Source organism: Bactrocera oleae, chromosome 4, assembly GCF_042242935.1.
Source record: "Bactrocera oleae isolate idBacOlea1 chromosome 4, idBacOlea1, whole genome shotgun sequence".
Lineage (NCBI taxonomy): Eukaryota > Metazoa > Arthropoda > Insecta > Diptera > Tephritidae > Bactrocera > Bactrocera oleae.
In genome coordinates, this window is record NC_091538.1 from 43,176,487 (window position 1) to 43,203,816 (window position 27,330).

General features: G+C 36.0%; 2 protein-coding genes across 3 annotated transcripts; both read left to right on the forward strand.

The window, feature by feature from the left end:
- Positions 1–947: 947 nt before the first annotated feature.
- On the forward strand, positions 948–4,230 carry LOC106624198 (uncharacterized). 2 transcript variants are annotated; one of them, XM_036362627.2, is made up of 5 exons: positions 948–1,139; positions 2,247–2,454; positions 2,531–2,717; positions 2,788–2,904; positions 2,978–4,230. In XM_036362627.2, exons 1-5 carry the CDS (start codon positions 999–1,001, stop codon positions 3,915–3,917), a joined length of 1,593 nt encoding a protein of 530 aa, XP_036218520.2. In that variant the 5' UTR covers positions 948–998; the 3' UTR covers positions 3,918–4,230. The 2 variants fall into 2 exon arrangements, with proteins under 2 accessions (XP_036218520.2, XP_069964071.1); XM_070107970.1 differs by lacking the exon at positions 948–1,139 and adding an exon at positions 1,222–2,195.
- An 8,928-nt stretch (positions 4,231–13,158) lies between these two features.
- Positions 13,159–14,410, forward strand: LOC106623863 (uncharacterized). The gene is made up of 3 exons (XM_036362918.2): positions 13,159–13,249; positions 13,320–13,436; positions 13,510–14,410. The coding sequence occupies exons 2-3, from the start codon at positions 13,405–13,407 to the stop codon at positions 14,393–14,395; spliced, it is 918 nt and encodes a 305-aa protein (XP_036218811.2). The 5' UTR covers positions 13,159–13,249; positions 13,320–13,404; the 3' UTR covers positions 14,396–14,410.
- Positions 14,411–27,330: the final 12,920 nt, after the last annotated feature.

Genomic DNA, 27,330 nt, shown 5'->3' on the forward strand with positions numbered 1-27,330 from the left:
ATTTCAAATGGCTTGTAAACAAAGAATTAATTGACAGAATTACTATGCATGTGTTCTCACAACAAAATTTGGAGCTAGTAGTGCTATTTATTGGTGAGCACTATTCACTTTTCAACCAACCTGTATTACCCCCTCTTCGAATAAAGTTAATTCTGATAATATAGTTTGTAAAAGCTCTAAACAAGGATGGAGACTGTTCTAAATATATCAGTAAAATATTTCCGAAATTGAGCAAAGATAAAATTAAAGCTGGTATTTTTGACGGTCCTCAAATCAGGGAACTAATAAATGATGAACATTTTACTGATTGCATGACAAATTTTCTTAGGAAATAAAAAGTCTCTGGACTACATTCAACACATTGAGCAGCTCATGTTGCAATTCCAGAGACTAGGCTGTGATATTAGCATCAAGATGCATTTCCTCTTCAGCTATTAAGTTCGTTCCCAGGTGTTTTAAAAAATTTAGAAGAGCTAATAATATTTCGGTAAACATGTTTACTATACTATATGTCTAGTACATAGATATATTGTAGATTAAGAGTCATCTCAGCGAATGTATCACGTATTATATTACACTCGTAAATGATGTTATCAGCACAAATTTCACAGTGCAAAAACCATATTTCATACCATGTTAATGCAGCACCAACAATCCACGATGGGTTTTGAGTGCGCTTCTATCATAGTTTGTGAGCGCATTTTGATATTTCTATGAATAGAGAATTAAAGGAGAGCAAAGAAGCATACGTAGCAGAACATTTCGTATGGTAATCTTTTGGCGTAGAGATGTTCATTTTAAAAATTTTGCTTCACTTGATAGCAGTAGTGCGTTTCAAACCAATGCATAAATTCTTAGTAGTAACAAACTAATTTAATCCGCTGCCACGGCCGACTGCTAATTTATGTTAGCATTGCGAGGGTATTTAAGGAACAACAAATTGATAAATTGTAGTTAATTTTATATCGTTTGTGCGAGAGATTAGTTGTAGTTGAATTATGGAAACCTCAGAGTGTTTTTACGATAATAAGGAACGAGTGTGGTGTAGTACGAATTCACCGTTATTCTACGATTTCAACTGCTCTTTAGGATATATTATTTATAGAAATTTGAGGAATTTTCCAAGCAGAGTTTGCCAAGTGAGTTTAGTTGTAAAAAATATTACAAAGTGACAATAAATACCTACGAATTTTTATGAAGAAGAAAAAAAAGGAAAAAGAATATTATTTAGAGATATGAAGAAATAAAGCAGTTAACATTACAAGATTTCGATTTCACCAGCTATACTGATTTCGTCCTATTTTTGTGCCTTCTCTTTTTCTTTGTGATTGTGTTTGGTGTATTTCTCTGCCACTGTTAGAAGAAATCATCGACCGTCCCTGGTGACCATATCAGTATTGGCCAATTAAATTCTGGCCGGTCGATTGCTATTTACTGGTGTCTTATGTTGATTATCGTGGAGGAGTGTAGATTTTAATGGGTAACACCGAGCATTTTTGGGTTAGTTCTCTTCGGAATTTGGTAAAAAAAGTTGCCGTGGATTCCGTATGTACCGCGTATTCATGTTAAATTCCTTTTAATGTTCGACTGAGTTTCAAATATGAATATATTGTAAAAATTGGGAAAGACAACTTTCTAAGAAACCGCTTATTTAATATTTCTAAGTTTTAATTATTCGTGTACCAGCAGTTTAACTTGGAATAAAGTGATATTCGGGTACTTTGTCGACAGTTATTGGTTATTATTATCATATTTACGAAGGGTAAATGCTGACTCAGGCCTTGCGATAGTTCCTAAGATTATTGATGTTTTCACACCAATCTCTGGTCTCGTTCGAGCTTAAGCTAAACTGGGTCTGAGGAAATGGCATATTGAAGTAACACTGGCTAACAAAATATCAATTTTTTTTTGCCACATGAAAGCTCATATCAAATTTTAAATGTACTAGCGCCACTAAACAATAATATTTGAATAAAGGTTTTCTTGTGACATCAAAACATATATTATGTTTGGGTACAATTGAAAGTGGACAGTTGTTTGGTCAACTTCAGATGCGAGATTCTCTCATATCTGGCACATATCCAAAGTGTGAAGAAGCTATTAATGAACGCAGCGAGAAAATTCATGAGGACTATCATTTTAAACTGTTTTATATATTTTTTTCATATACCGAGCTTTTGAGTTATGGTTTACAGGTACAAATTTTTGGATATCGCCGCTGATTTTTAATCCCTTTATTTCATAAGGTTTCAGATATTGATGGCCGGGAAGTGACCAACCGTGAATTGCTAACCTGGTCCACACGCTTGGCACTGCATTTTAAGAAAATGGGTCTACGACACGATGATGTCATCGGCATTGTAGCAAAGAACAGCACCTATACAAGCTCGGTTGCGATTGGCTGCTTTATGAACTGTACGCCCTTCCATTCCGTAAATTCGGGTTTGGATAAAGGTAACGGAAGAGTTTTACAGCTTTATTAGAGTAAGCATTCATATATTTCTATATATGTAATTATTATTGTTTACAGATACAATCCGTCAGATCTTTCAAATAACCGCACCGAAAATAATATTTTGCGATGGCGAAATTTACGAGAAAATTCATGAAGCCACTCGTTCTTTGAGTCCATTAATCTATACGCTTACCGAACATATTGACGGCGTTGCCACAGTTGAAGACTTGTTGAATCCTATACCAAGTGAAAATCTTTACAAGTAAGTGTAGATTAAACTTGTAAATATAACTTGCAGATATGAGACTTCTTTGACTTATGACTCTTTACAGACCTGAGCTCCTCGTGTTGGGTGGTGAGCAGACAGTAGCAATACTTTGTTCATCCGGCACAACGGGTGTACCTAAGTGTGTATGCATGTCGAGGCATATGCTGAGCACTAATTATTCGTAAGTCCAAGTACTTAAAAAAATGTAAGTCTATATTTAGATGTATAATAACGGTATAACATTATTTCTTTAGATTCATAACCAGCGAAGATATAATTTTCACAAACAGCAGTTTGGACTGGGTATCTGGCGTTTTCTTCACTTTACTCTCTGCGATCAGAAGTTGTAAACGTGTAATTACCAATAAGCCCTATACCCCCGAATATATGATTGCGCTGGTGAAGAAATACAAAATCTCTTATATACTAGCTGCGCCACGTCACGTTTCAACTTTGGTTGCTTGTCCAGCAGCCACCACAGATAACATGAGCTCCGTTCGAAATTTCTTAGTTGGGGGTGGCTGTATTAGTCAATCGACTTTGCAACAACTGAGAGGTTTACTTCAAAAAGGCACAGTTATTTTTGTTTATGGCATGACGGAGGCTGGCTTTTTATCGATGAACTTGGATGATAAATATCCCACCTCAGTAGGCAAATTACTTTCGGGAATTAAGGCTCGTATTGTTGACGAAGAGGGAAAGAATTTGCCACCGAACGCAATCGGTGAGATTTTTGTGAATATTGGACATACTTGGGGTGGCTACTATGGCAATCCAATTGAGACAAAAAGTCTTCAAGATTCGGACGGCTGGTTACATACTGGGGATCTCGGTTATTTCGATGATTATAATATGCTTTATGTAGTCGATCGCAAAAAGGATATAATGAAATATCATGGTGTACAATATTGTCCAGCCGAAATTGAACAGGTGATCAACGAATTGCCTGAGGTGGAGGATGTCTGTGTGGTCGGTGTATATGACGAGAGGCATGGAGATGCGGCCGGTGCAATAGTAGTGCTTCGCCAAGATGCCCAACTTACGACAGAGCTGGTAAAGGATCATGTCAGAAAACGCTTACCATTAGATGAAAAGCAACTGCATGCTGGTATAATTTTCATCGATCGTCTTCCGCAAAATACCAATGGGAAGATACGAAAACGAGAGGCGAGAGCTTTATTTGAGGTAAAGTGAAATTATAAGGACGTTAAGAATATATCTAAGTAACATTTCATTAAAGTGATAGCTGTAAAGGAAATTATATATATACATACTTGTATATATAAGAATGAATAAAATTTTAGGTGGAAAAATATCTCTTAATAAAAAATTACGTGTTACTTTGTTTGTCTGGGGTCTGAGCTACTGAATCGATTTTAGTAGAATTTAACACACTATGTTCAACTGTATCTCAATTATGTTGAAAAATATGTTTCAAAACCATAAAAAAAAATTAAAATTAAAAAATAAAAAAAATTTGGGAGAAGCCAAGTTCTGGTGTAAGCAATCATTTTATATTTTTGCAAGGATCAAAGACGGAATCCGAATTTCAATTATATATCTCACCCATTGACCGATACTTTCGGTAAAAAATCAACCACGGGCACTGGAGTCCAAACTGTATCTGGGGGCTTGAACAGATATTGGCGGGGCCACTTCTTTTTTTTTAATTTTAAAACCTCAGGTACCCCTACTTAATGCGATTAATTGTATTAAAGTATAGTTTTAAATCTTATTTGCGGCTTAGTTATGGCTATTTACGGATTAGATTTATGTGTTACAAACAACCGAGAGCTGACCACTGCTTTAGAGAATTGAGGATGATAAGTCAGTCGAAATTCTTAGAAAAAATATATGTATTTTGAAGGTCAACAAATTTCTTTCAGGACATAATTTATTGGGTCTAATCATTGAATTTATTTCGAACGAAAAATGAAGCCGCAAAATTGAGAATATTCGTCGTCGAACGTAGAAACTTTATTTTGGAAAAAAGAGAATCTTGAATTTTAACATTTCTAAATTCACATTTCTCTGAATAATATGAGTGTTTAAGTTATGTTATATAATTTTAAAATTTGTAGACATAAAATTTCACTTGGTAGTAAAGCAGATTATCGACGGTGTCAATGACCGTAGACAATGTTGCGATCAAATCAAAAAACCGTATCGATTTTGATTACTATCAATGAATGATTAAACCCATTATCCTATGAACTCGACTTCAATGAACTTGGCAATCCATAACGCTACTAAAAATGGTTGAAAGGTTTGTTATTTACATTTGTGGGCGCTGCTATTTGGATTATGGACTCATAAAGAGTTAGTTTATGTTAATGATAAAATCTCGACCAGAATGACGTTGCTTTTGTAAACAGACGTAAGCAATCCCACTGTGTCTGAGATAATTGGTCACGACCCGCATAAAACTACGAAAACAGCTGATATAGAATATGAAAGTCATGCTAAAGTGGCAGTGCGATAAATATATCTCAATGTATGTAACTAATTCGTAGCTACACTCTTACATTTATATTTATATATATATATATATATAATATTATATAATAATTATGATGAAATCTTTTGTAATGCCAGTATTAATGTCTTCGATTTAGAAGTGCGAAACGAACAAACAGTTTTTAACTAACAATTAAATAGGTGTAATTAATTATAGAGAGAATAGCAAGCGGTTATAGCATTTCAGTGTTGTATCGACATATTCACTTTTATTGGCTTAGTTAAAAACCCGTTACTTTAACATGTAAGTTATGGTAAAAGCTAATAAATGTACGGTAAATGATAGAAAGAAAAGTGCAATTGGATGAGAAGAATACACAATTTTCTAAAAGAGACGATATAACGGCCTTTTAATTATAGTTTATGTAAACCTTTCCCTAAGCAAGTAAAGTATCTTTAGGTATACTTTTGAATACTAATGACGTTTTTCGAGTAGCAGCCTTAACACGAAATTCTCAGCGTCGGAGAGATTGATTTTTCTTGGCTTTTTGAGTGTCGCGATACCTCAGACCGGAAAAAAACATTTAGGTGGTCCGAGATAAAGATCCAAAAACCACTACTTGTCCCTAAAAATCAATTTGTTGGAAAAGGCTCTTCCCGCTGGTGCTTGAACCTATTTGTAGAAATCAAAAGTTATTGAAGCCCCTTTAGATCTGAACATTTACCATAATATTTATCAGCGTTAAATTAGTAGTAATATCTGTCAGTACCATTTCAAGTAGTTAGTCAGAACGTTATATATAGATATTGACTGACTTTAGCTAAGGTTATTTATAATCACATAATTACCTTATATTTAGCATATATTTTAACGCTGATAACATGAGACTTTGGGAGATGTTTAAATATCCAACTTGAAAAGCTCTCGAGTGATTTGGTCTCCAAACGAAAGTAGTCTCTGCATGTTCGTTGTTATGCGTAACAGCAAAACCTTAACTATTAAGGAAGGGCTAAGTCCGATTGTAACCGAATATTTATACTCTAGCAATTTGCATAGACTAAAGGCTGGGAATGAATTTCAGGTGAAGAATTTAGCGTAATAATTGATTATTCATTATTCGAAGAAATCGATTGGAATACAATCAAAATTGATATATTATTAACTTATATTATACGTCATATACCCACTAAGTGTCATAATCATATTTTGCTTCATGCCCGAAATATTAAAGTTTAATTTAAGTTAATTAACTCAATTGAGATATACCCGGATCATCCAAGAAGAGGTACTTTTTTTAACAGCCTTTTTTGTGTAAAGGCATTAGTTGTGTAAAGCTGTCATGTTATTTTTGTTTAGTATTGTTCAGCATTTTACATTGGAAAGACTTAGGCCTGAACAACTTATTGTCAACATAATCGGCCCACTGAGCGCACTGTTTGCAACACCAGTGCCCATTTTGAGACCCTGCATTCATTATTGGATAATATTCGACCTAATAGACTACGTCCAGCACGCAATGAAGAAAATATAGCCGCCGTAGCTGAGAGTGTACACGAAGACCGTGGAGTGTCGATACGGCGCCGTTTGCAGCAATTTGGACTGACTTATGGAACGACTTGGCGTATTTTAGTCGGAATCTTAAATAGAAAGCGTACAAAAACCAGCTTGTGGAAGAACTAAAGCTGTTCGACCTTCCCAAGCGGCAGCGCTTCGCTCTATGGGCTCTTGAATCGTTCCAAGAAGATCTGACTTTTTCGAGCCAAATTTTGTTCAGATGATGTATGTGGGTATGTAATCAAGCAAAATTGCCGCATTTGGGACGAAGAGCAACCTGAAGAGATTCAAGAGCTGCCATTTCATCTAGGAAAAAAAAACGTTTTGGAGTGGTTTGTGGGCCGATGGAACAAGACGGCGCCACTTCCTACACATCGCATCAATCAGTGGGCAGATAATTTCACGTTTTGGGCCGATCGATTGGCCACCAAGATCGTGTGATATCACATCGTTAGAATTTTTCCACGCTTCGATTCAGGCCTTGGAGTAAAACATCACGCGTGTCAGTCGGCAGTTACCAGTCGAAATGCTCGGACGAGTCATCGAAAATTGGACTCAACGGATGGACCATCTGAGACGCAACCGCGGCTAATATTTGAAAGCTATAAAATTTGAATATTCTGTGTTTTTTTCTTTAAAAATGTAGGAAGCCTCGAAATGGATCAGCCTATATATGATATAAAATTAACCAAAGGGGCTAAATTTATTATATGCCTTCTGCTGTAATACAGCTTTTTACACAGTCCAAAAGCATGTCGGACGAGTGTTTTAGCTCGTTGCCCGGTATGGCCGCCAGTATGCCGATGCAAGCATTTTGAATGGTGTTCACGTTTGTATAACGCTTTCCTTTCAGTGGCAAATTAATTTTTCCGAAAAGAAGGAAGTCGCACGGTGCCATATCAGGTGAATACGGGTAGTGGTTGGTTGTGAAAATGTGATTTTTGGTCAAATAATCGGCCACAAGCGTCGATCGATGAGACGTTCAAAACTCTAAGGTAGAATGCCGCATTAACGTTTTGGCCGGGTGAAACAAATTCTTTGTGGACAATACCCTTGGAATCATAAAAACAAATCAGCATTGTCTTCACTTTTGACTTCTCCAGGAGCGATTTTTTTGGTTTCGGCTCATCGTGCATTTTAAAACAAAATTTAATGTTGGCTCATTGTTCGAATCTGATTTTCGCACCGATGACAAAAACATATTGACACTTAAAACTCAATAGCTTCACTTCCAATAGATGATTGCACTTAATATCGTTGAAATATCACACATATTGATCGACATAAACGCTTTACGTCAGATGTAAAGTCAAATGACTGGAAATTACTATGCCGCGTATATTGGGGCTAGGGGAAGATTTTAACTGAAGGCATTAACATTTCGCATTACTCAAGTACATTTGAGAACTTGTTTTCACGCAATTTTATGAAGATAATTCACACACTGACAGAAATATGGGACATAAACTATAGTATATCCAATATTATACGTTCACCTATTTTTGATAATTTATCTTACATATAGAGCGATATATACGGTATAAAGCCAACCGGAGGTTATATAAGATATAAGAGAGATAGGGGATATATTGGCCCGACTTTTTCTAGTTTATGATATATTATTACCAGAAATATGTGCTCTCTGAATTTCCTGATTGAAAATCCTTATATAATGTACATGGGGACTAAGGAAAGTAATAACCCGATTTAATTCATTTTTGATACAAAGGCGTTGTGTTATAATAAAAATATTTTCTCCGAATCTCAATACTATATCTCACAGATTTACTGACATTTTCGGTAAAAAGTTAGCCATAGACACCTGGGTCCACATATTTGGTATCTGAGCCTTTTGAAATTTATAGTCCGATTTCGACAATTTTTAGACGCAAGAAGGAATACACTATTTTTGCAAAGGTTTATTACAATATCTACAAAACTCTCGGTTTAAAAACTGTATGATGAATGATTTTAATTAAAATTGTGATATGTGCATTAAACCTGCACGCTCACTTTCAAAAAACAATATTTAAATCATACTTCGATGCCCTGCTCCAAATTTCCTTTAGGTTTTTTCGATTAATGCTATTGTTTAAGCGTCTCAATGGTCCGATGTTGCCAATCTCCAATACCAAGAGTAAGTGCAACATGTCTACGAAATTTATTATAAATATGGATAGACTGACCTAATCATTTTGAGGTATGGTACATAACATATTATGTTACAAATAGCGGTTAAATGAACAAAAATATCTGCAGCAATAGGTTGCGATGGTATGAAAACACAGTTATTAACTGCGGAAATATGTATATACGAGTCTATATATATATACATATACTTAGAGGAAATTATTATACCCTGAATAGGGTATATTAAGTTTGCCACGATGTTTGTAACACCCAGAAGGAAACGTCGGAGGCCCGATAAACTATATGTGTATCTATATAAATAATCAGCGCGACGAGCTGAGTCGATTTAGCCGTTTCCGTCTATCCAATCTCCGAAGTAATCATTACGAATTCAGATCGGATCACTATAGCATACACATAGCTGTCATATAAACTGAACGACTGGAATCACGGTATTGTAACGAATCTTTTGTATTTGTGAAGGGTATTATAGCTTCAGTGCAAACGAAGTTAACGTTTTTATTGTTGTTAACAACAAAATGAAAATATTTGCAAAGAGTTTTGTCTAGTCATGCCCAGAGAAGTAAATAAACATATACATATTATTCAAAACAACACACAACACAAGACTTTTCGGATTTTAAGTAAATAAGAAGTTTATTTGTTAAGTTACGTTGAACAACAGGTGCTTTTGAAAATATAAAAGTGCTGATAAAACTGTGGCAAACATACGTAATCTATTAAGATGCGACAGCCGCCAGCTAATTTATGTCAGCATTGTGGGGGTATTTAATCTAATAACGCCCAAATGAAACCTGCTAGTGGAAAATTGTTTTCATTGTCATTTTTTATTTCATTCATGAACAAATAAGAAGTTAAAAAGAAAACATTTTAATTTTTTTGTTTAATTTTTGATAAAAATGGGTTTCCTCACCTGGGGACAATAGGCAGTTTAAGTATGAAATTGAGGAAAGCACTTGCGTTCAACGCAAGGGGTTTTTGTAAACAGTTCACCTCGCCGGCGGCACTTAGTGTGGCAATCTACACATCGCCTTAGTTTGCTATTGTTTTTGTATACATAAGATGCTACATATATTATATAATCCAATCATTTTAGATCGCATAACAAGTGATAGTTGGAAAAGCAATTATCAAGTTATACAATATGTTGCTTTGGTACTATAGTTTATTTTGCCAGTTAGGACTTGACGACTCGTTCACCAAGCTTAGCTTTAGCCATCTCTTCAAGTTTATATAACAATATCCATCTGAACCGATTGCATCTAACTGGTTTTCACATTACAATCTATTTTGCTGGATATTGCCGAAAGTATTTTATTATGGATTCATCTACTGAAAGTATTTCGTGAAAAACTCACTCAATGGGAGAAAATCCCTTTATCATATCTGCAACAGTGTGGTCGACATGACATTGCAAATTCACATCAGCTGAACGTTCAGTTATGCGTATGTCAATGGGCAAACACTCCCTTTTACTTTTAGCCAAAACATCGTAGCTCGGATAAATATTGCAGTTTCGTTCATCATTAGCACCGAATTGCATCAATTTATAAGAGCTTTTTGTGTAGCCTACATATAAAAATCGAGCCAGAGCTTCCTAAGGGGTGTAAGAAATAAGGCTTTTTGTGTCATCATCTAAACTTTTAATAACTTTTGAAGTTATTGCAGGTTCTGAGCTCAACAATCACACAACTTGCGAAGCATTCCTTGTTCCAGCCTTATCAATGTCTACTTCAGGAAAAATTAGATCTCCATCTTACCATTCTTTATTTCGCTCTTCAACAATGCCATGATTCTGTGACTCGTTTTCCACTTGTTCACGCAAAGTATCTTAATTGTGTTTGAATTTGTTGGTATTGCTTTTCGTTAAAATTTGAGATATAAATTACATTAAAAAAGGGTGCATTTCGAGACTGATATTGTATCTAAAAAACTCAAAAATTAAAAAAGTTGCAGAAACATACAGCTAGTTTTTCAACTTAACATACACAATAGATCATAATAACCAACAAACCAAACACTTTGCCGAATCCATCCAACTTTCCACCCAATAGGGAACATCACTGTGAAACTATACCTTTAATTTAATGTTTTTTTTTCAACACCATATAAAATATAACAAATTGTTTAAGTTTTAGTTAATATAATATCGTTTGTGTTTGCAATTGCCGGAGGAAAGAATTAGTTGTAGTTGAATTATCAAGTGAGCTTAGTTCTACAATATGTTATAAAGTGCCAATAAATACTATTTTTATAAACTGATCCTGTGAGTAATCAGTGATTATAAAAGATGAAATAATTAAAAAATTTGTACAATTTTGACTCTTATTTAGTTATATTAAAAAAGAAAGTAGCAGCAAAAGTAGTAACAGCCATAAAAATTTCATCCTATTTTGTGCCTTCACTTTCTCTTTGTGGTTGTGTTTGGTGTAATTTAGTAGTAGGCCCTATTTAGTAGTTGGAATTAGGAGACATCAGTGGTTGGTTCATTAAATTGGCTGGTTTGGTGGAGTGGAAATGAAAAAGATGTGTTTGTTAATTAGGCGCAGATAGGCATGTAACATTATGATTAGCGTGACCTATTGCTGGCAGAATACATAGGCTCGCTGGCACGGCCCTGTATAATGGGAGCTCTAAGATCCCCTCCAACGGCTGGACTAGAAAGGTTATTCAACCTGCCACCAATCGAGGGCGTCGAAAGTGGGTCTGGGGTGGAATGAGGAGAATCGGAGAAGGATCTCCACGTGTTCACAAGCAAATACAAAGTCCCACCATGGAGGCTCCCTTCGATAAATGGGACACAACTCTTTCTCAAGGACCTTGGAGTAGTAACTGCTGTGTTGCAGAAATGCATTATATGCATGAAGGCAGATGCTCGGCACAACATTGGAACTTTCTCTCTCTGCCATGCACTGGTACTACACAGCTTTGTAAGACCTATGGTTTAACAAGTTATAATATTCCTACTCACTCTTGATAGAAGAGGCTGTAGAAATATAATTGGAGCTACTACTCACTGGGCGCAACCTGGTGGCGGTTTTGTTTCTCACTAGGAAGCAAAACGCCTAAAACATTTGGGGTCCCACACACTGGCATCCTGAAGGATGACTACTTCTCTTTACCTACATATGTAACGACGCTCCATCTGTCATCACTAAGGACCAAAACTAGTCTAACCACCAATCGACATTGGGGTGGGAAGCTATGGGAGCACAAGGACCTTCGGGTATAGTTTGATAAGAAGAGGGTTGGTTAATAAAATTGATCACATACTACCATCGGAGTTTACAAAATCTACACAGACGGATTAAAAATCTCTAAGAGGTGGGCCCCCGGAATCTATTGCTCAGAGCTGGATCTCTTTCGACCGTTAAGTAAACGGAATACTGCAGTATCTTCTAGGCGGAAGGCTTTGCGGTCAGGAAAGGAACTAAGTGAAGTATCAAAGTTTACAAAAAGCTTTAACTACCTGTACGACGAATATTTCAGCCCAAATTAAACTTAAACTCCATCTGGCAGTGCTAAGGACCAGTAGATCTATGTATTGGTGACAGCTGACCAGTATAAAATAACCTAATAAAAATTAATCGATTTTGATCATTATATACCTTCAGCTGCAACATTTTCTAATATTTGGGAGATATTCAGGGTTTGAACAGGCTGTTCCTGAACAAAGCTAGTGAGGGCTGACTTTCAAATATTCTTTCATATTACGAGCTTTTGAGTTCTGGTTAACAGGGAAAACTGTGTGAATCACGTCGCTGCTTTCCAAAGCATTGCTATATGAAGTTAAGAATACAAGTAATACCGGAGATATTTCGTGTGGGTCTCTTTTCGTTTTATTGAGCTATACGCCCTTTCATTCCGAAAACTCGGGTATGGATAAAGGTAGCGGAATAGTTTTACAGTTTTATTAGACTAAGCATATATTTCCATATGTGTGATTATTATTGTTTACAGATACAATCCGTCAGATCTTCCAAATAACCGCACCAATAATAATATTTTGCCAAGGCGAAATTTACGAGAAAATTCATAAAGCCACACATTCTTTGAGTCCATTATTCTATACGCTAATCGAAATTATTGACGGCGTTGCCACAGTTAAAGACTTGTTGAATTTCATACCAAACGAAGATCTTTACAAGTAAGTGTAGACTTTGAGTCCATTATTCTATACGCTAATCGAAATTATTGACGGCGTTGCCACAGTTAAAGACTTGTTGAATTTCATACCAAACGAAGATCTTTACAAGTAAGTGTAGACTTTGAGTCCATTATTCTATACGCTAATCGAAATTATTGACGGCGTTGCCACAGTTAAAGACTTGTTGAATTTCATACCAAACGAAGATCTTTACAAGTAAGTGTAGATTAAGCTTGTAAATATAACTTATAGATATGAGACTTCTTTGACTTATGACTCTTTACAGACCTGAGCTCCTCGTGTTCGGTGGTGAGCAGACAGTAGCAATACTTTGTTCATCCGGCACAACGGGTGTACCTAAGTGTGTATGCATGTCGAGGCATATGCTGAGCACTAATTATTCGTAAGTCCAAGTACTTAAAAAAATGTAAGTCTATATATAGATGTATAATAACGGTATAACATTATTTCTTTAGATTCATAACCAGCGAAGATATAATTTTCACAAACAGCAGTTTGGACTGGGTATCTGGCGCTTTCTTCACTTTACTCTCTGCGATCAGAAGTTGTAAACGTGTAATTACCAACAAGCCCTATACCCCCGAATATATGATTGCGCTGGTGAAGAAATACAAAATCTCTTATATACTAGCTGCGCCACGTCACGTTTCAACTTTGGTTGCTTGTCCAGCAGCCACCACAGATAACATGAGCTCCGTTCGAAATTTCTTAGTTGGGGGTGGCTGTATTAGTCAATCGACTTTGCAACAACTGAGAGGTTTACTTCAAAATGGCACAGTTATTTTTGTTTATGGCATGACGGAGGCTGGCTTTTTATCGATGAACTTGGATGATAAATATCCCACCTCAGTAGGCAAATTACTTTCGGGAATTAAGGCTCGTATTGTTGACGAAGAGGGAAAGAATTTGCCACCGAACGCAATCGGTGAGATTTTTGTGAATATTGGACATACTTGGGGTGGCTACTATGGCAATCCAATTGAGACAAAAAGTCTTCAAGATTCGGACGGCTGGTTACATACTGGGGATCTCGGTTATTTCGATGATTATAATATGCTTTATGTAGTCGATCGCAAAAAGGATATAATGAAATATCATGGTGTACAATATTGTCCAGCCGAAATTGAACAGGTGATCAACGAATTGCCTGAGGTGGAGGATGTCTGTGTGGTCGGTGTATATGACAAGAGGCATGGAGATGCGGCCGGTGCAATAGTAGTGCTCCGCCAAGATGAAAAACTTACGATAGAGCATGTCAGAAAGCGTTTACCATTTGATCATAAGCAACTGCATGCTGGTGTAATTTTCATCGATCGAGAACATTATTTGAGGTATATATAAATTATAATTATGTTAAGGATATACATAATTAACATTTCAATAAAGTGAGAAAGATAAAGCGGAAGAAAATATATACTATATATCGACGAATGTGTAAGGACAAATAGTTTAATAAAGTTTATGTATGATATGTATTTCCTACAGTTTGATCCGAATTAAAAGATATGAGAGTTTATATTTCAATTATGTTAAAAATATGTGTTCCAAATTAAAAGAAAATAATAATAAAAATAAAATAATAATTATGCCGAGAAAAAAAATCTAACATCAACAATCAGCGGAGAAGAGATTATCGAAAGGTAGTAGAAAAAATTCAAAGGGAGAGTTTTTGAGAATAAAGGAAATGTTTAGTTTATAATAACTCACATTAACATTCATACAAAAAGCATTTCAATGGCTAATAAAAATAATTTTATTGTTTTTTCGTTTAAACATCAAATTAAAAAAAGTGATTCAACAATCATGATAATGTTGCTCAAAACAATTTATATTCACAAATTTAAGCAATAAATTGGTTTTCGTAATACTAATTACCGTCGTTGAAGAGAATGAGTTGGACCATGAATAATCTGTGCGGTCGGCAATCATCAGTACTAATTCGAAGTCAAAATTCTAAGCTGTGAAGAATTAAACAGGGGCTTGCGCAGGGTGATGCTTTCCCTTGTTGCTGTTAAATTTCTTTATTTCGAAAATCCCTTCTCCATCAGAGTGAACTTCCATCACTTCGTACGCTGATGATCACACGATATTGATATTCGAAAGTAAACAATTTTCTCCTGGACCTTTCTCGCTCCTTCATTACAATGAGCCTGAAACTGCCCCCTGCTAAGTCCTCAACGACCCTATTCACCAACTGAACAATTTTCAGTGTAGCGGAGCTCTCAAGAAAAGCTTCGAAAACAGAACTGAAGACTTCGACACTTGTAGGAGAGTTAGTCGAAGCTTCTTGCAGTAAAAGTCCCAGTTTGTGTTTATTTTCTTTTCGGTTTTCTAGGTGGACGTCCTTCATACAAACAGAGATAACGGGAGATCCTCAAGAACCTTCCAACCTATGATCAGATTCAAAATAGCGCTCGAGGCTAGAATGTCGAAAAGATGGAGGTCCCCTTTCCTTCCTCCAAATGTATTTATAAATTCAAAGAGTGACTCACCTTTATAATTAATATCTAAGCTTTTCCCGAACTAATATCAAAACCAACGATTTATTCTTCTTGTCACCTGAACCAAGTTCTTGCTCAGCAATACTTGAGATGGTTCCGTTATGCGTCATATACGTTGAGTTCCGTCAGAATTTTCCACCGTCGCCGCATTCTAACATCACTTTTACTATAATTGAGTAAAAGAAAAACTTATATTTTAATTCAGATCAGCAAATTAGCTATGGTTCTATTTTCATTGTTGGCTACTATCAGTTTATAACACCTCGTCCTCAACTCAGAGATGTCGCTTCTGCTCAGCCGTGACTCATGAATTAGGACGAATCAGTAGTTTGGCAGAAGCCTTTGCGTCTAGGAGCTTATCTGACGGATCAACTCGCTCCTCGCTAGTTATGAAACATTGATGATTTAAAATAAATTTCAATTAAACAAATAACATTCAAAACAAGAAAAAACATTTACTTCGGTTGCTCGGAAGCTATAACACCATTTACAAATACAAAGGTTCCTTACAACAACTTGATTCAGATCGTTTAACGCGTATGACAGCTGTATGATATAGTGATCTGATCTGAACAATTTCTTCAGAGATTGCATTATTGCCTTAAATAATCCATGCCAAATTTCGTGAAGAAACCTCGTCAAATGATAGGGGTTTCCATACAAGCACTTTACTCCGATTGTTCAGTTTGTATGGCAGCTATATGCTATAGTGGTCCTATATCGGTCGTTCCAATGAGCAGCTTCTTAGTGAGAAAAAGACAGGTGGAAAATTTCAGATCGATAGTTTAAAAACTGAGGGACTGGTTTGTATATATACAGACAGACGAACAGACAGATGGACATGGCTAAATCAACTCAGCTCATCATGCTGATCTTTTATGTATAAATTATATAGGGTCTCCGACGTTTTCTTTTGAGTGTTACAAACTTCGTGACAAACTTAGTATACCGTGCTCAGGGTATACAAAATAGTTGTTCATTAACATATGAAATCGAAAAACGAAAATCCTAAAGCAGTTCTTGATTTAAAAAAAAAAAAAAACTTTGAGAGTGACGAATCGAACAAAGAAATGGTGTAAAACACGTAGACTGGCGTAATTAAATGTCGATAAAATATGAACTAGTAAATGTTTTCAGTTCCAGCAAAGGTCTTAAATCAATTTTGTTTCTTACTTGCATATTCCACACGCATCCTTACTTATGTTAATATACAAGTATATATTATATGTATATATACGCACATGTTAGTATTTGTTCGTTAAGCGCGTGTCAAAAACAATGTCACCGGCATTTGCATAACGGTCAGACACACACATGTAATCTAGGCGAAATTTTTATTTACTGCCACGTTTAGGAAGGTCGAACTCATGGTTCGCATTTTTACTATATCTGCAAATTTCACAACTTTCAAACATACTTTCATGAAAGCCTACACAAGGAAGAATTCAATAAATTTTACTGCCACTCACATATTTTCCTAAAAGTATGACCTTTTCTGCTTAGCCTTTGATGTCGAAACTTTGTTGCTGGGGATATGAAAATTTAAATTCTTGCTGAAACAAATTACTTACTTTTAAAGGAAAACATTATTATTTGTTTTTGAATAAACAATGAAAATTGAGTAATATCCCGTGGCGAGAGTCGAAGAGAGAGAATGCTGCTGCTATTGGAGCGCACGAATGGCAGTCAATTGTAGTTAAAATTCATTACTGAGTGTTATTGCATGTCAAAAATTTATAAAAAAGGCCGATAGATTATTATACATGATTTCATTAACGCATACTATATATATACATATATTAAGTCTACAAAATAATGGCGGGAATTTAACGAAAACAAAAAAAACGTTAACGCCTAAGCTATAAAAACTCACAAATAAACAAGTTTCAATATAAGAACTTAAATCAGTCATAGTGGAAAATTTTTTGTGACACAATTTCTACAGAGATTGCACCTTTGCCTAAGACCATAACTCATGGCAAATTTCGTGAAGATATCTCGTCAAATAATAAAATTGTTTATATAAGCATTTGATTCCGGTCATTCAGTTTGTATGACAGTTACGTGCTATAGTGGTCTGATATCGGCGGCTGATATTATATTTGGCAACTTTCAGTTTAAATTTGTCAAAGTAAGACAATTTTTCTTCTAGTCCGACAGATGGCGGAAAATGAGAATTTCTGTATCTATGGTTTATACTACTATTATGGATATATTCGTGAGACATTTTAAGGAAATACATCTAGTGAGAACTTTTTCCTGTTAACAAAATACGGTACTAGAAATCGATAAAATATTAGGTAAAGTAAAAAAGTTCGTTCGGTTTTTTATTGATTTTTCAAAAGATGATAACTTTGTGTACATTTGTCCGATTTAAGTCAGATATGCGCCGTTTTCTTTGTAAACTTGTTGCCAACGAGATGCCAACTTCATTATACCCCTCTCATAGAAGACTACGTCCCTATTGCCAAAAAACTCGGAGAACCAATTTTCACAGGCCTCTCTTGAGGCTAACTTCTCACCATTAAGCGCGTTCGCCATGGACAGGAAAAGATGGTAATCACTTGGTGCCAGGTCCGGACTATAAGGTGGGTGCATTAGAACCTCCCATCCGAGCTCCAGGAGCTTCTGGCGAGCCACCAAAACGTTGTCCTGATGGAACACAATTCGGCCTCTGTTGATCAAGATGGCCTCTTCTGGATGAGTGCTGCCTTCAAGCCGTCCAGTTGTTGGCAGTAGAGGGCCGAATTGAGCGTTTGGCCATAGGGGAGCAGCTCGCAGTAGATGATTCCTTGCGAATTACACCAAACACACAGCAAAACCTTCCTGCCCGTCAATCAGGTCTTGGCCACCATCTGGCACGCTTCCCCGAGCTTTGACCATGACCGTTTGCGCTCGATGTTGTCATAAGTGACCCATTTTGCATCGCCAGTAACAATCCGATTCAGAAACGGGTCGATTTTGTTGCGATTCAGCAGCGATTCGCAGATGGAAATTCGGTCCATCATGAATCCAAGGTTATGCAAATGGTTCCAAACGGTTTTCTGGCTTATCTTTAGTTCCTCAGCAATTAAATAAGTTCCTCAGCAATTAAATAAGTGCTCACGGGACGGTCTGTTTCCACTATTTATCGCAATTTTCCACGACAGGCCTTCCGACGCGTGGTGCATCTTTGACATCGAAATTACCGGAACGGAACCTAGCAAATCACTTTTGTGCTACACGTTCGTTTACAGTATCGGGCCCATAAACTAAATTAATGTTTTCAGCCGCTTTGGCTGCTTTTTCGCTTTGATCGAAGAAAAAATTGTAAAATATAGCGAATTTTCTTCGAGTGCTCACAACGAACTGAGTAAATTAATCGAAAAACTGTCGAAGACCAACTTTTAGCGCGAATAAACACGTTTTCAGCGCCGTATAGTATGACATGATGCGGCACGTAACACTAGTACTATGGACAATAACGCCATCTCTTAGATAAAAACCGAACGAACTTTTTACTTGACCTAATATGAATCCCGTATACTGAATATACAAACTTTTTTACTTTGTGCCGAAGGTATGCGTTCTAGTAAGAGTTATTTGAATCCCAATGTGTGGAATTATTTTCTCGAGCATACTTGACGTTTATGAAAAAATCAATGAAATCTGACCTGGGCATAAGCTCAGTGTAGTGAAATGCAATCTTCCGGTTGACTTTATTTTAATTTTTCTCGAGCGCAACAAAGAACGAATTCTGTCTCGAACTTGAATTAGACCCTTATAATCGTTAGTCTCTTCTCGTTTATTGTAATCGCTTAACAATTTCGACTCATTACGTATGTCGAATTTATATGCAATGCTTTTATTATAAAGTTTCAGGAAATATCTCCACGCTTTTAATTCCCACACATTTCTATACTATCTGATGTTCGACTGCGCCCGAACTTATCATTTCCCTACTTGGTTTTTATACACACAAAAATATCTTGCTTTTAGTCAGAAAACGTTAGTTTACTTCGCTGCACTTTACTTTTGATCTCTTTGGCTTCCTTTGTTCACATTTTATTTAATTAGGGCACTTAGAGACTTCGCACACGAAACATAACAGAAGTGCACATTCGTAAAAACTATTTATGAGGATTAATGAATTACGTGCATTTGCGGAAGTGTTTTGAAGGCAAAGATACAAGTAGTCACGAATAAAATGAAATGAAAAATTATAGCGTGCAACAAACTTATATAGATTTACACTTGCTTACATATGTATATGAAAACATGAAGGTGGAATATGAAGCCGTATTGGAAGTGAGCTTAGGGGCATTGTACTTTCTTTAAGGATCAGAAATTATTCACAGTTATTTTATTAATAGCTACCTCTCTACAGAATTTCGAACATATGTTCATCGCGACTGATTTTAAGATAACCATCGGTTGATTTTGAATGATTTCTGCTGGCAAAGAAAGCTCTAACTCGCCAAATATCGCGCTGTACATTGGTTATATGTGTCCAATCCAAACCGATCTTTGTTTATAATTCGGTCACTAAAAGTTCGTTCCAAAACTAGCTGATGGATAATGACGTGTGGAAATAAATAGTACCACATTGTCGCTCATCATTGACAGCAATGCTGTTTCTAGATTCTGTTTAAAGGAAGTGTGAATTAATGATGGATGATTAATGATAATTCGGGGTGTAAACTAGTCCCGACAGTTATTTTTCTGAATGCAAGGGCAGCAGAAGAGTCCTTTCAGGATGGCTCGCCCCTCAAATATAAGGACGACAATGGTTTCATAGATGACATGAGCGCAATTTTCCACGATTTTTTAATGTTGTTGGCATGGATAAGTAATTTGAACCCTGTATTCATTGTTCTCTTTAAATTTCATGTTATTCAAACAGGTTAGACTATCTCAAGTGAATTCAGGTCATTTTAATCCTTAATAGTAATTTCCTTTAAGGGCCAATGTAGAAAAAAGTAGGCGTTATGTTGATATAAGCTTTGGAATCTCTGAAGCTATTGAACATAATCTTTTGGTTTCAATTCTCCAACTATTTGATTTATGATATGGATATTAATGTAGATTTTTGAATGCGTTATTTGGTTAGTACTTTCGTCTGTAAAACAATTAGAATGCGTAGTTAGATTACAAATAATTGTGTTATTGGGTTGGTGAGGTTCGGTAGGATTTATTTTGTTTAAATGTAAATAAAATATAAATATTTGTATTTTTATTGTTATATAATATTACATTATCATTTAGTAAAAGTAACTACTTATGTATGTATGTAGAAAGTAATATTTATATTACTTTAGATTGGCCATTAAAGTCACCAGAAGCCAATCCGATAGAAAATGTTTAAACTTTAATAAAAGCCTAAATACCATAATACATTTAATGTCATTCGGCTACTCCAACATACTGGAGGTCGCTTCCTGTGGGATACGCGGAAAATTTAGTTGCAGGTTGCCATCACACATGTCAGTCAATACGGTAGATTGAAGCAAGTATGGAATAAACGTCAGCTATAGCTAAACAATGTATTTTATTAAATTACAAAATTTTTATCAAAAAACGCTACCTAATGTTTGGAAAACGTAAACGTTAATTTTTAACGCACTGTATGCATACATATATATGGCAAAGTAGTTACCATACACTGAAAGACCCCTACTAATGACTTATAGGTTTCGTTTAAGTGGTAACGGAATTTGACATAATGCAACTGCTTAGACATTCGGTGGTAATTCGTCTTGATTTAATTTAATTTAATTTACTTCCTGTCTTCTTTTTTTATTTTACATAAAAAACAGCTGCGAGATTAAATTGATAAAATACATAGAATCATGAGATAATTATATCTACAGAGTTTAGCTTCTCCGATGAGTATATTTGCTGTAGCCTGATTCAAACCCCGTTTACATAGGTTAGGAGTTCCATTTTGGTATGGTCTTACAAAAGAAAGCGACGGATAAATTAAAGCACTTTATAAAAAAAAGGCGTTCAATTTTTAAACTCGTTCGTTCGGATGTTGCAGAGCCGGGTGATTTTATTTTAGCGAAACAGTGGCAAGCGGTATGTGATAAAGCGGTAAATAAGTAGATATTTAGTCATTTAAATATCACGTGCAACTCTGCCGTTGGTCTAATATCCAAATTATAGGATTGAGTGGAGCACTCCTGGTTATCATAAACAATACCATATCAGTCTCAGTAAAGTTGGACTACACAGTCTTTTATTTAAACATAATTTTGAAGTGTATACCAAAAAACAGCGCAATTACTGACAAAGTAAATATATTTTAAATATGGTATGGTTTTCACTTGAACTGCCCTAAATCTATTAATAATTAATGAGATCAAGGTACACATTCCAAAAAACATCAAACAAGAACATATAGTAAATAGCAAGATATACAAATATCTGAATTAATAATTTACATAATAACCTTTCGTTAGCATTATAAATAAATATACTATATTTATAATATAAGGTGACCTTAGAGGTATAAGGCTTCCTAGAGGAATAGCTGGAAAACTAGCTGTCAAAATAAACCGATATGTTCTACATTTGTGCTCAATCTTCTTTGGAAAATTACCATACAGAGACTTGAATCCCGAAAAAACGTTTACCAATCTTCGAATTTTATTTTCCAAATTTTCCTTTCCATGCACCTTTTTATACAGAAAAACTGACGGTCAGGTGTAGTTTGCTGCCGTAAGCATTTTTGCTTCCTGCTGTTTTAAAAATCAAGATGGAGCTATTGATAAACTGTACAGACAAGTGGTTCTCAACATTTTGGTTAATTGGCCTACTACTTTTTGTGGACGTACGGCCGTACAATGATATAACAACCACTATTTTTTGAGGTATTTTCAATTTATGGTAAAGACAAGAAAACACATAATACCTTTCACAGATACATTTGTTTTAATATAAAAGTGTGTACAAAGATCTTTATCATGAATGATTTCTTCGAAGATTATACAGTTGTCTTTGAAAAAAATCCGTGCCAAATTTCGGGATGTATCTGGGCAAATAAAAATGTTTTCTATACAAGGACTATATATTATTCGATCAGTTGTATGGTACTATGGCTCCGACAAGTGAACAACTTCTTGGAGCGAGAATGACCTATGCGAAATTTCATATCGATATCTTAAAAACTGAGGGACTAGACAAACGGACAGACGGCTAAATTGACTCAGCTCATCACGCTGATAATTTATATATATGTATATATTTTATAAGGCTCCCGACGTTTCCCTCTACAAACTGCGTGGTACATTTGATAAACCCTGTTCAGGGTATAAAAATGGTCAAGGTTGGTAATCCTAAGAGGCGAAGGATATTTGGGAGCTGATCAAGCCAAAAGCCCACTTTATTACATTTTCTGCATTTTATTTAAAAATAGTTTTAAATCTTAAAAAAGCACCCTACATTGTGTTGCTCGGTTACCTGGCAGTGATTAGCCACTTATTTAGCTTAGTAACTTAATTTCAATTTCGCTCAATAATTATGAATTGGTTTCCAATTAATGACCGGTGAACACGTAGAAGTTTCTTTTGAGCCTAAAATAGCAATCAATGCGCTGTGTTCACCAAAAATTTGCTTATTTGTATATTGATTTCCACTAACAAACCGCTTATTAATTGAAACATTTTCGGCGCTGAGGCTTGTGACTAAATATGAAAAATTCAAAATATGATTACTAATTTTCATTACAGTAGGTGTGTTGACACTCTTAAAACGTATCATTATGTGCACCGACTTGTGGCGCCTAAAATTATACACCTAAGAAATGCTAATTTAGTGGCGTCAAAACTGCTGTTGAAAACGCAAAATTCTCTATCACTTAGCTCCACCGCCCGCCTGCCTTCACTGACGAAGAGATGTACCCAGCCGCCGCTGATGTTTATGAATTTCATTAGCATAAATTGAATGGCGGCGGCGGCAATAGCGTTGGTGGCGTTTCGGCTACTGTTGTTGTGGGCGTTCGCTGCGGCTTGTATAGATTTGCAGCTTCAGATTAATGGCTAAACATTGTTTATCTATTCATGTTTACTTATTTATTTATGTGTGCGCAAGTAGCATAATTAAGTAAATTACATAGATTACAATGCATTAATTTGAATTATTTGCAGGCTCAAGTTTGTTAAGGAAATAAAAAGGTCACCGTCGAAAAACTTATTAAGAGCAGGTGAGGTTAGATATGAGGGCTCCATTAAAGCAAAATTGTAAGCTTAATTTATTAGTATTTGCAGATTGATTCAACAGGCACATGCATCATGAGGTTGTGTGAAATTTAACGATACGAGGTTTACTTATCGATGACTTTTTAGTAGAGAGTTTTTTCTTAGCTCGATATATTTCCATAAATTTGTTCTAGGTTCCCAATTAGGCCCTTTATTTCCTTATCACTAAATTAAACTATATTTCCAAACCGGAATCCAAGCGTATAGTGCTGAGAACAGGTAATGGGAGTAAGAAGTAACATAGATTATACAAATTCCCTAATTTTTTTATTGACCTTGTCTTTTTATTTGATTCCATTTCGTATGTAATCTCGAGAATAATTAACTATCATATTATATGTAAGCTGTAACTTCTTTGGTGGGGGGAATGTGAATGCTTCTCCCTAAAACAACATTGAAATGTTGCTGATGACCCTCATATCTGTTTTTTCGATGTTTTTGTTGTGCGGCTGAAAATATTTCCAAATAATTTGTATATATTACATCTCCGTTTCAGTACGACATAGTTTTCGTCAAAGTTCATAATCTCCTATTAGGTTGATACATTTGACTCAGCGATAAAATCGTTTTCGGAGATCTGCAAAGGGTCTGCCCGGGCCTGCTCGGGTTTTGCTTTTATCAAAATAGTCGAAGGTCACCTTTCCTGCATAGTAGAGTATTCGACTTCTCCGAACTAGGTTCACTGAGTGAAGACCACTGTTCCAACTGTTCTTTGGTCTCTGGTGAGTTCCAGTTGATCTATTGTTCTTCGACGGTTACTTAAAGTTGCTGAAATGCCTTCAGATTCCGTTTAAATTGCATCAAGCACAAATTCGATACCCATTGGGTCGACAGATTAGGTTTGGTTAGGTTCGATGGCTGATCCAAAGGTCACCCTTGGACTACTCCATATAACACAGTCCTTTGTAAGCCGTAACAAATAAAACACATGGATCCGATCTCATAGTCGGCAAAGCGCCTTGTTGCCAATACAAATTTGCATAAGCGTTTAATTTCTATTTCCACAAGCTCGGTGGGACGTTTGAAAGTGTGCGCTTCCAAATAATACATACAGTGATCACAAAGTGACATGATGTTATTGATAACGAGGCTAGGCATTCTTTAAGCAGCCTTGAATGCACGGTCAGAAGCTCAAAATCGACGTGCGATCACTCTGAAACTCTTCAAACTATATTTTGTCTCGTCATCGAAGGAAAAGAGTCACTGTATACAACCTTTTAGCGGTCTTTGCGAGACTTTCCAACCAAACTCAAAAATCGATTCACTGACCGTTATTGCACTTTAATACTTTTTAAAAATTCATGGATACCCCTGCTTCCACAACGGTCAAAACCTACGAGTTCGATTCGGTTGAAATTTTGACAATAACCATCTAAAATATACTATAGTAGTAGTACATTATAGCAGCTATCTCTAGCAATATCTGCGCCATCTGGCACTTAGTAATTCTGACACCATCCTCATACTTGTATGCATTCAACTCTAGTAACTTCCATTCCTAAAACGGAGATTAAATTTTCAGGCTGTTTAGTAATAGAAATTGTTTAGAGTTAAGAAAGTTAGTCTAAAATTTAAACTCTTTACCCCTTTAACTATGGGCCAACCACAATATTTAGGGGTGCTCTGCAAACATCACTCGACCGTCTGAAATGTAAGCAAATACACTCCCCTTAAAATATCACCAGCTGTTACATTTATGCGCTTATCTTATATCAATAAGCAAAGTATTTTAGTATCTTAAACCAAGCAAACAAACGACCGTCGCTCCAAATGCCATTCATGTCGCCCGGCGTTTGCCACAACCTGGTCAGTAGAGATATCCATGTGGGTCGCTTCTCCTTGCTCCATTCTTCTGTGTGTTTGGCTGATTGTGCGCCAGTTACAATTTTCTACATCCAAGTGACTTAAGAAAATTGAGTATGAAAATATTGACATAAAAAGCATGTGTACACAATGGTTCAAACCCCAACCCCATTTTCGCCCTTCACACGGCTCCTGTACACTAATTTTTACAGTTATGCTAGCATTACAATGCCACTTTTCTTCAAACTTTTCACAGCCACTACTACCACTTGAGTTGTGTACTTTTTTTGCACACTGTTACAAAATATTTTGCTCTCAGCCATTTTAAACGGTAAAGTGAGTAAAGTATGGACGGATACAAAGCGTAAAGCACAAAAGTAAAGAGAAGATACCACATATATATGTATGTTTGTAAACGAGGTATGAATGGGTTAGGTTATGTTGAAGGAGAGGGAGTAAGAAAATTGGCAAGTGTGGTAGTTAGTCTTACATTCCGCCCGGGTGAGGAAAGTGGGTTTTAGCTGCGGCAATTGCAATTGACAGACATCTGCATTATGGTGTGTTATGTAATTCGCTCGATGCTGCCAACTATGGCGTCTTTTTGTATGCAATCTATGTGTGTTTGCCGTTATGTGCGATTAGTTTAAAAGATATCTTCATTTCGTTATAAATATCTGCTAATAAATGAATTTGAAAGAGGTTTAATTTCTTATGTGGACGGTGGCGAGAAGTTGAGAGATAGCACTTGGAAGTTTTAGTGCAACGAAATGAGCAACGGACGACATTATTAATTTGTGATAAAAAGGGTGTATTTCAGGGCTTAGTGAAAGTGAGTTAGGTTTAACTTTCAAAACACACGTGTATAAATTTTAACTCTATTAGTGGAAAAGCAAAATTGGTTCTCGTATTTATAACTCATATGAGCGTCGAAGGCGATGCACCCAGTATGTGGTAAGTGACAAATAGGCTGTTTCGGACTAAAGGGTTAAGAGAACCCATAAATGACTTAGAATAGAGATAATGAATGAATATAAACATTATTTAACATATACAGCCCACAGACTTGTTCTATAAGCAACTGGCAGCGACGTCAGCTTTTAGACTGAGGAAATCATCCCTATTAGTCGTCTGTAATAAGGAATATTCTAGTTTAGTTCCTGTTTCCACCTCATACCAAGGATTTTCGAAATCCTTTAGAATTAAATTTAAATTCAGCTCCTAATATTGGCTTCCATTCCAGGGACATAGGAATAATTATCTATACAGATGGGTCTAAACTAGATAATTCAGTGGGAGGTGGTGAATTATCAGCAAAGAAGTCACTGTCTTATTGGCAGAAATGCCAACAGACTGGGAATACCAACAACGACTATTGCAGAAGCTTTGAAGAGGTAGAAGAAGAAGAGTCTACAACACATCTTCTATGAGAATGCAAGTCTTTGTATAGGAAATAACTCAAAGCTATTGGTCGAGAATTTCTTGACGATATCTCGGAAATTCAGAGAGGGCATAACTAAGTAAGGGGATTTTAGTCTTAGTGGTTTCACAGTGGACCTGCTAAGGCCTAGGGGCCTCACCCTACTTACCTTCCTATCTAGTAAAAGAACATTCTGGAATTTTGGAGTGTGTGAAAACTGTGTTTAAAGAGAGTGCAAGGCAAATCAATGCAAACAAGGCCAAAATGAAATGTCCTTACATTTTATTAGAATGCCCTTTGGGGAAAAATTTAGCCGCA

Bases quoted from the DNA above. Each gene is read 5' to 3' on its own strand.
- LOC106624198 (XM_070107970.1), top strand. From the start codon at position 2,052: ATGCGAGATTCTCTCATATCTGGCACATATCCAAAGTGTGAAGAAGCT. The intron at 2,196-2,246 runs GTACAAATTTTT...TTATTTCATAAG, and splicing joins TTTTGAGTTATGGTTTACAG to GTTTCAGATATTGATGGCCG. The intron at 2,905-2,977 runs GTAAGTCCAAGT...TTATTTCTTTAG, and splicing joins ATGCTGAGCACTAATTATTC to ATTCATAACCAGCGAAGATA.
- LOC106623863 (XM_036362918.2), top strand. From the start codon at position 13,405: ATGTCGAGGCATATGCTGAGCACTAATTATTC. The intron at 13,437-13,509 runs GTAAGTCCAAGT...TTATTTCTTTAG, and splicing joins ATGCTGAGCACTAATTATTC to ATTCATAACCAGCGAAGATA.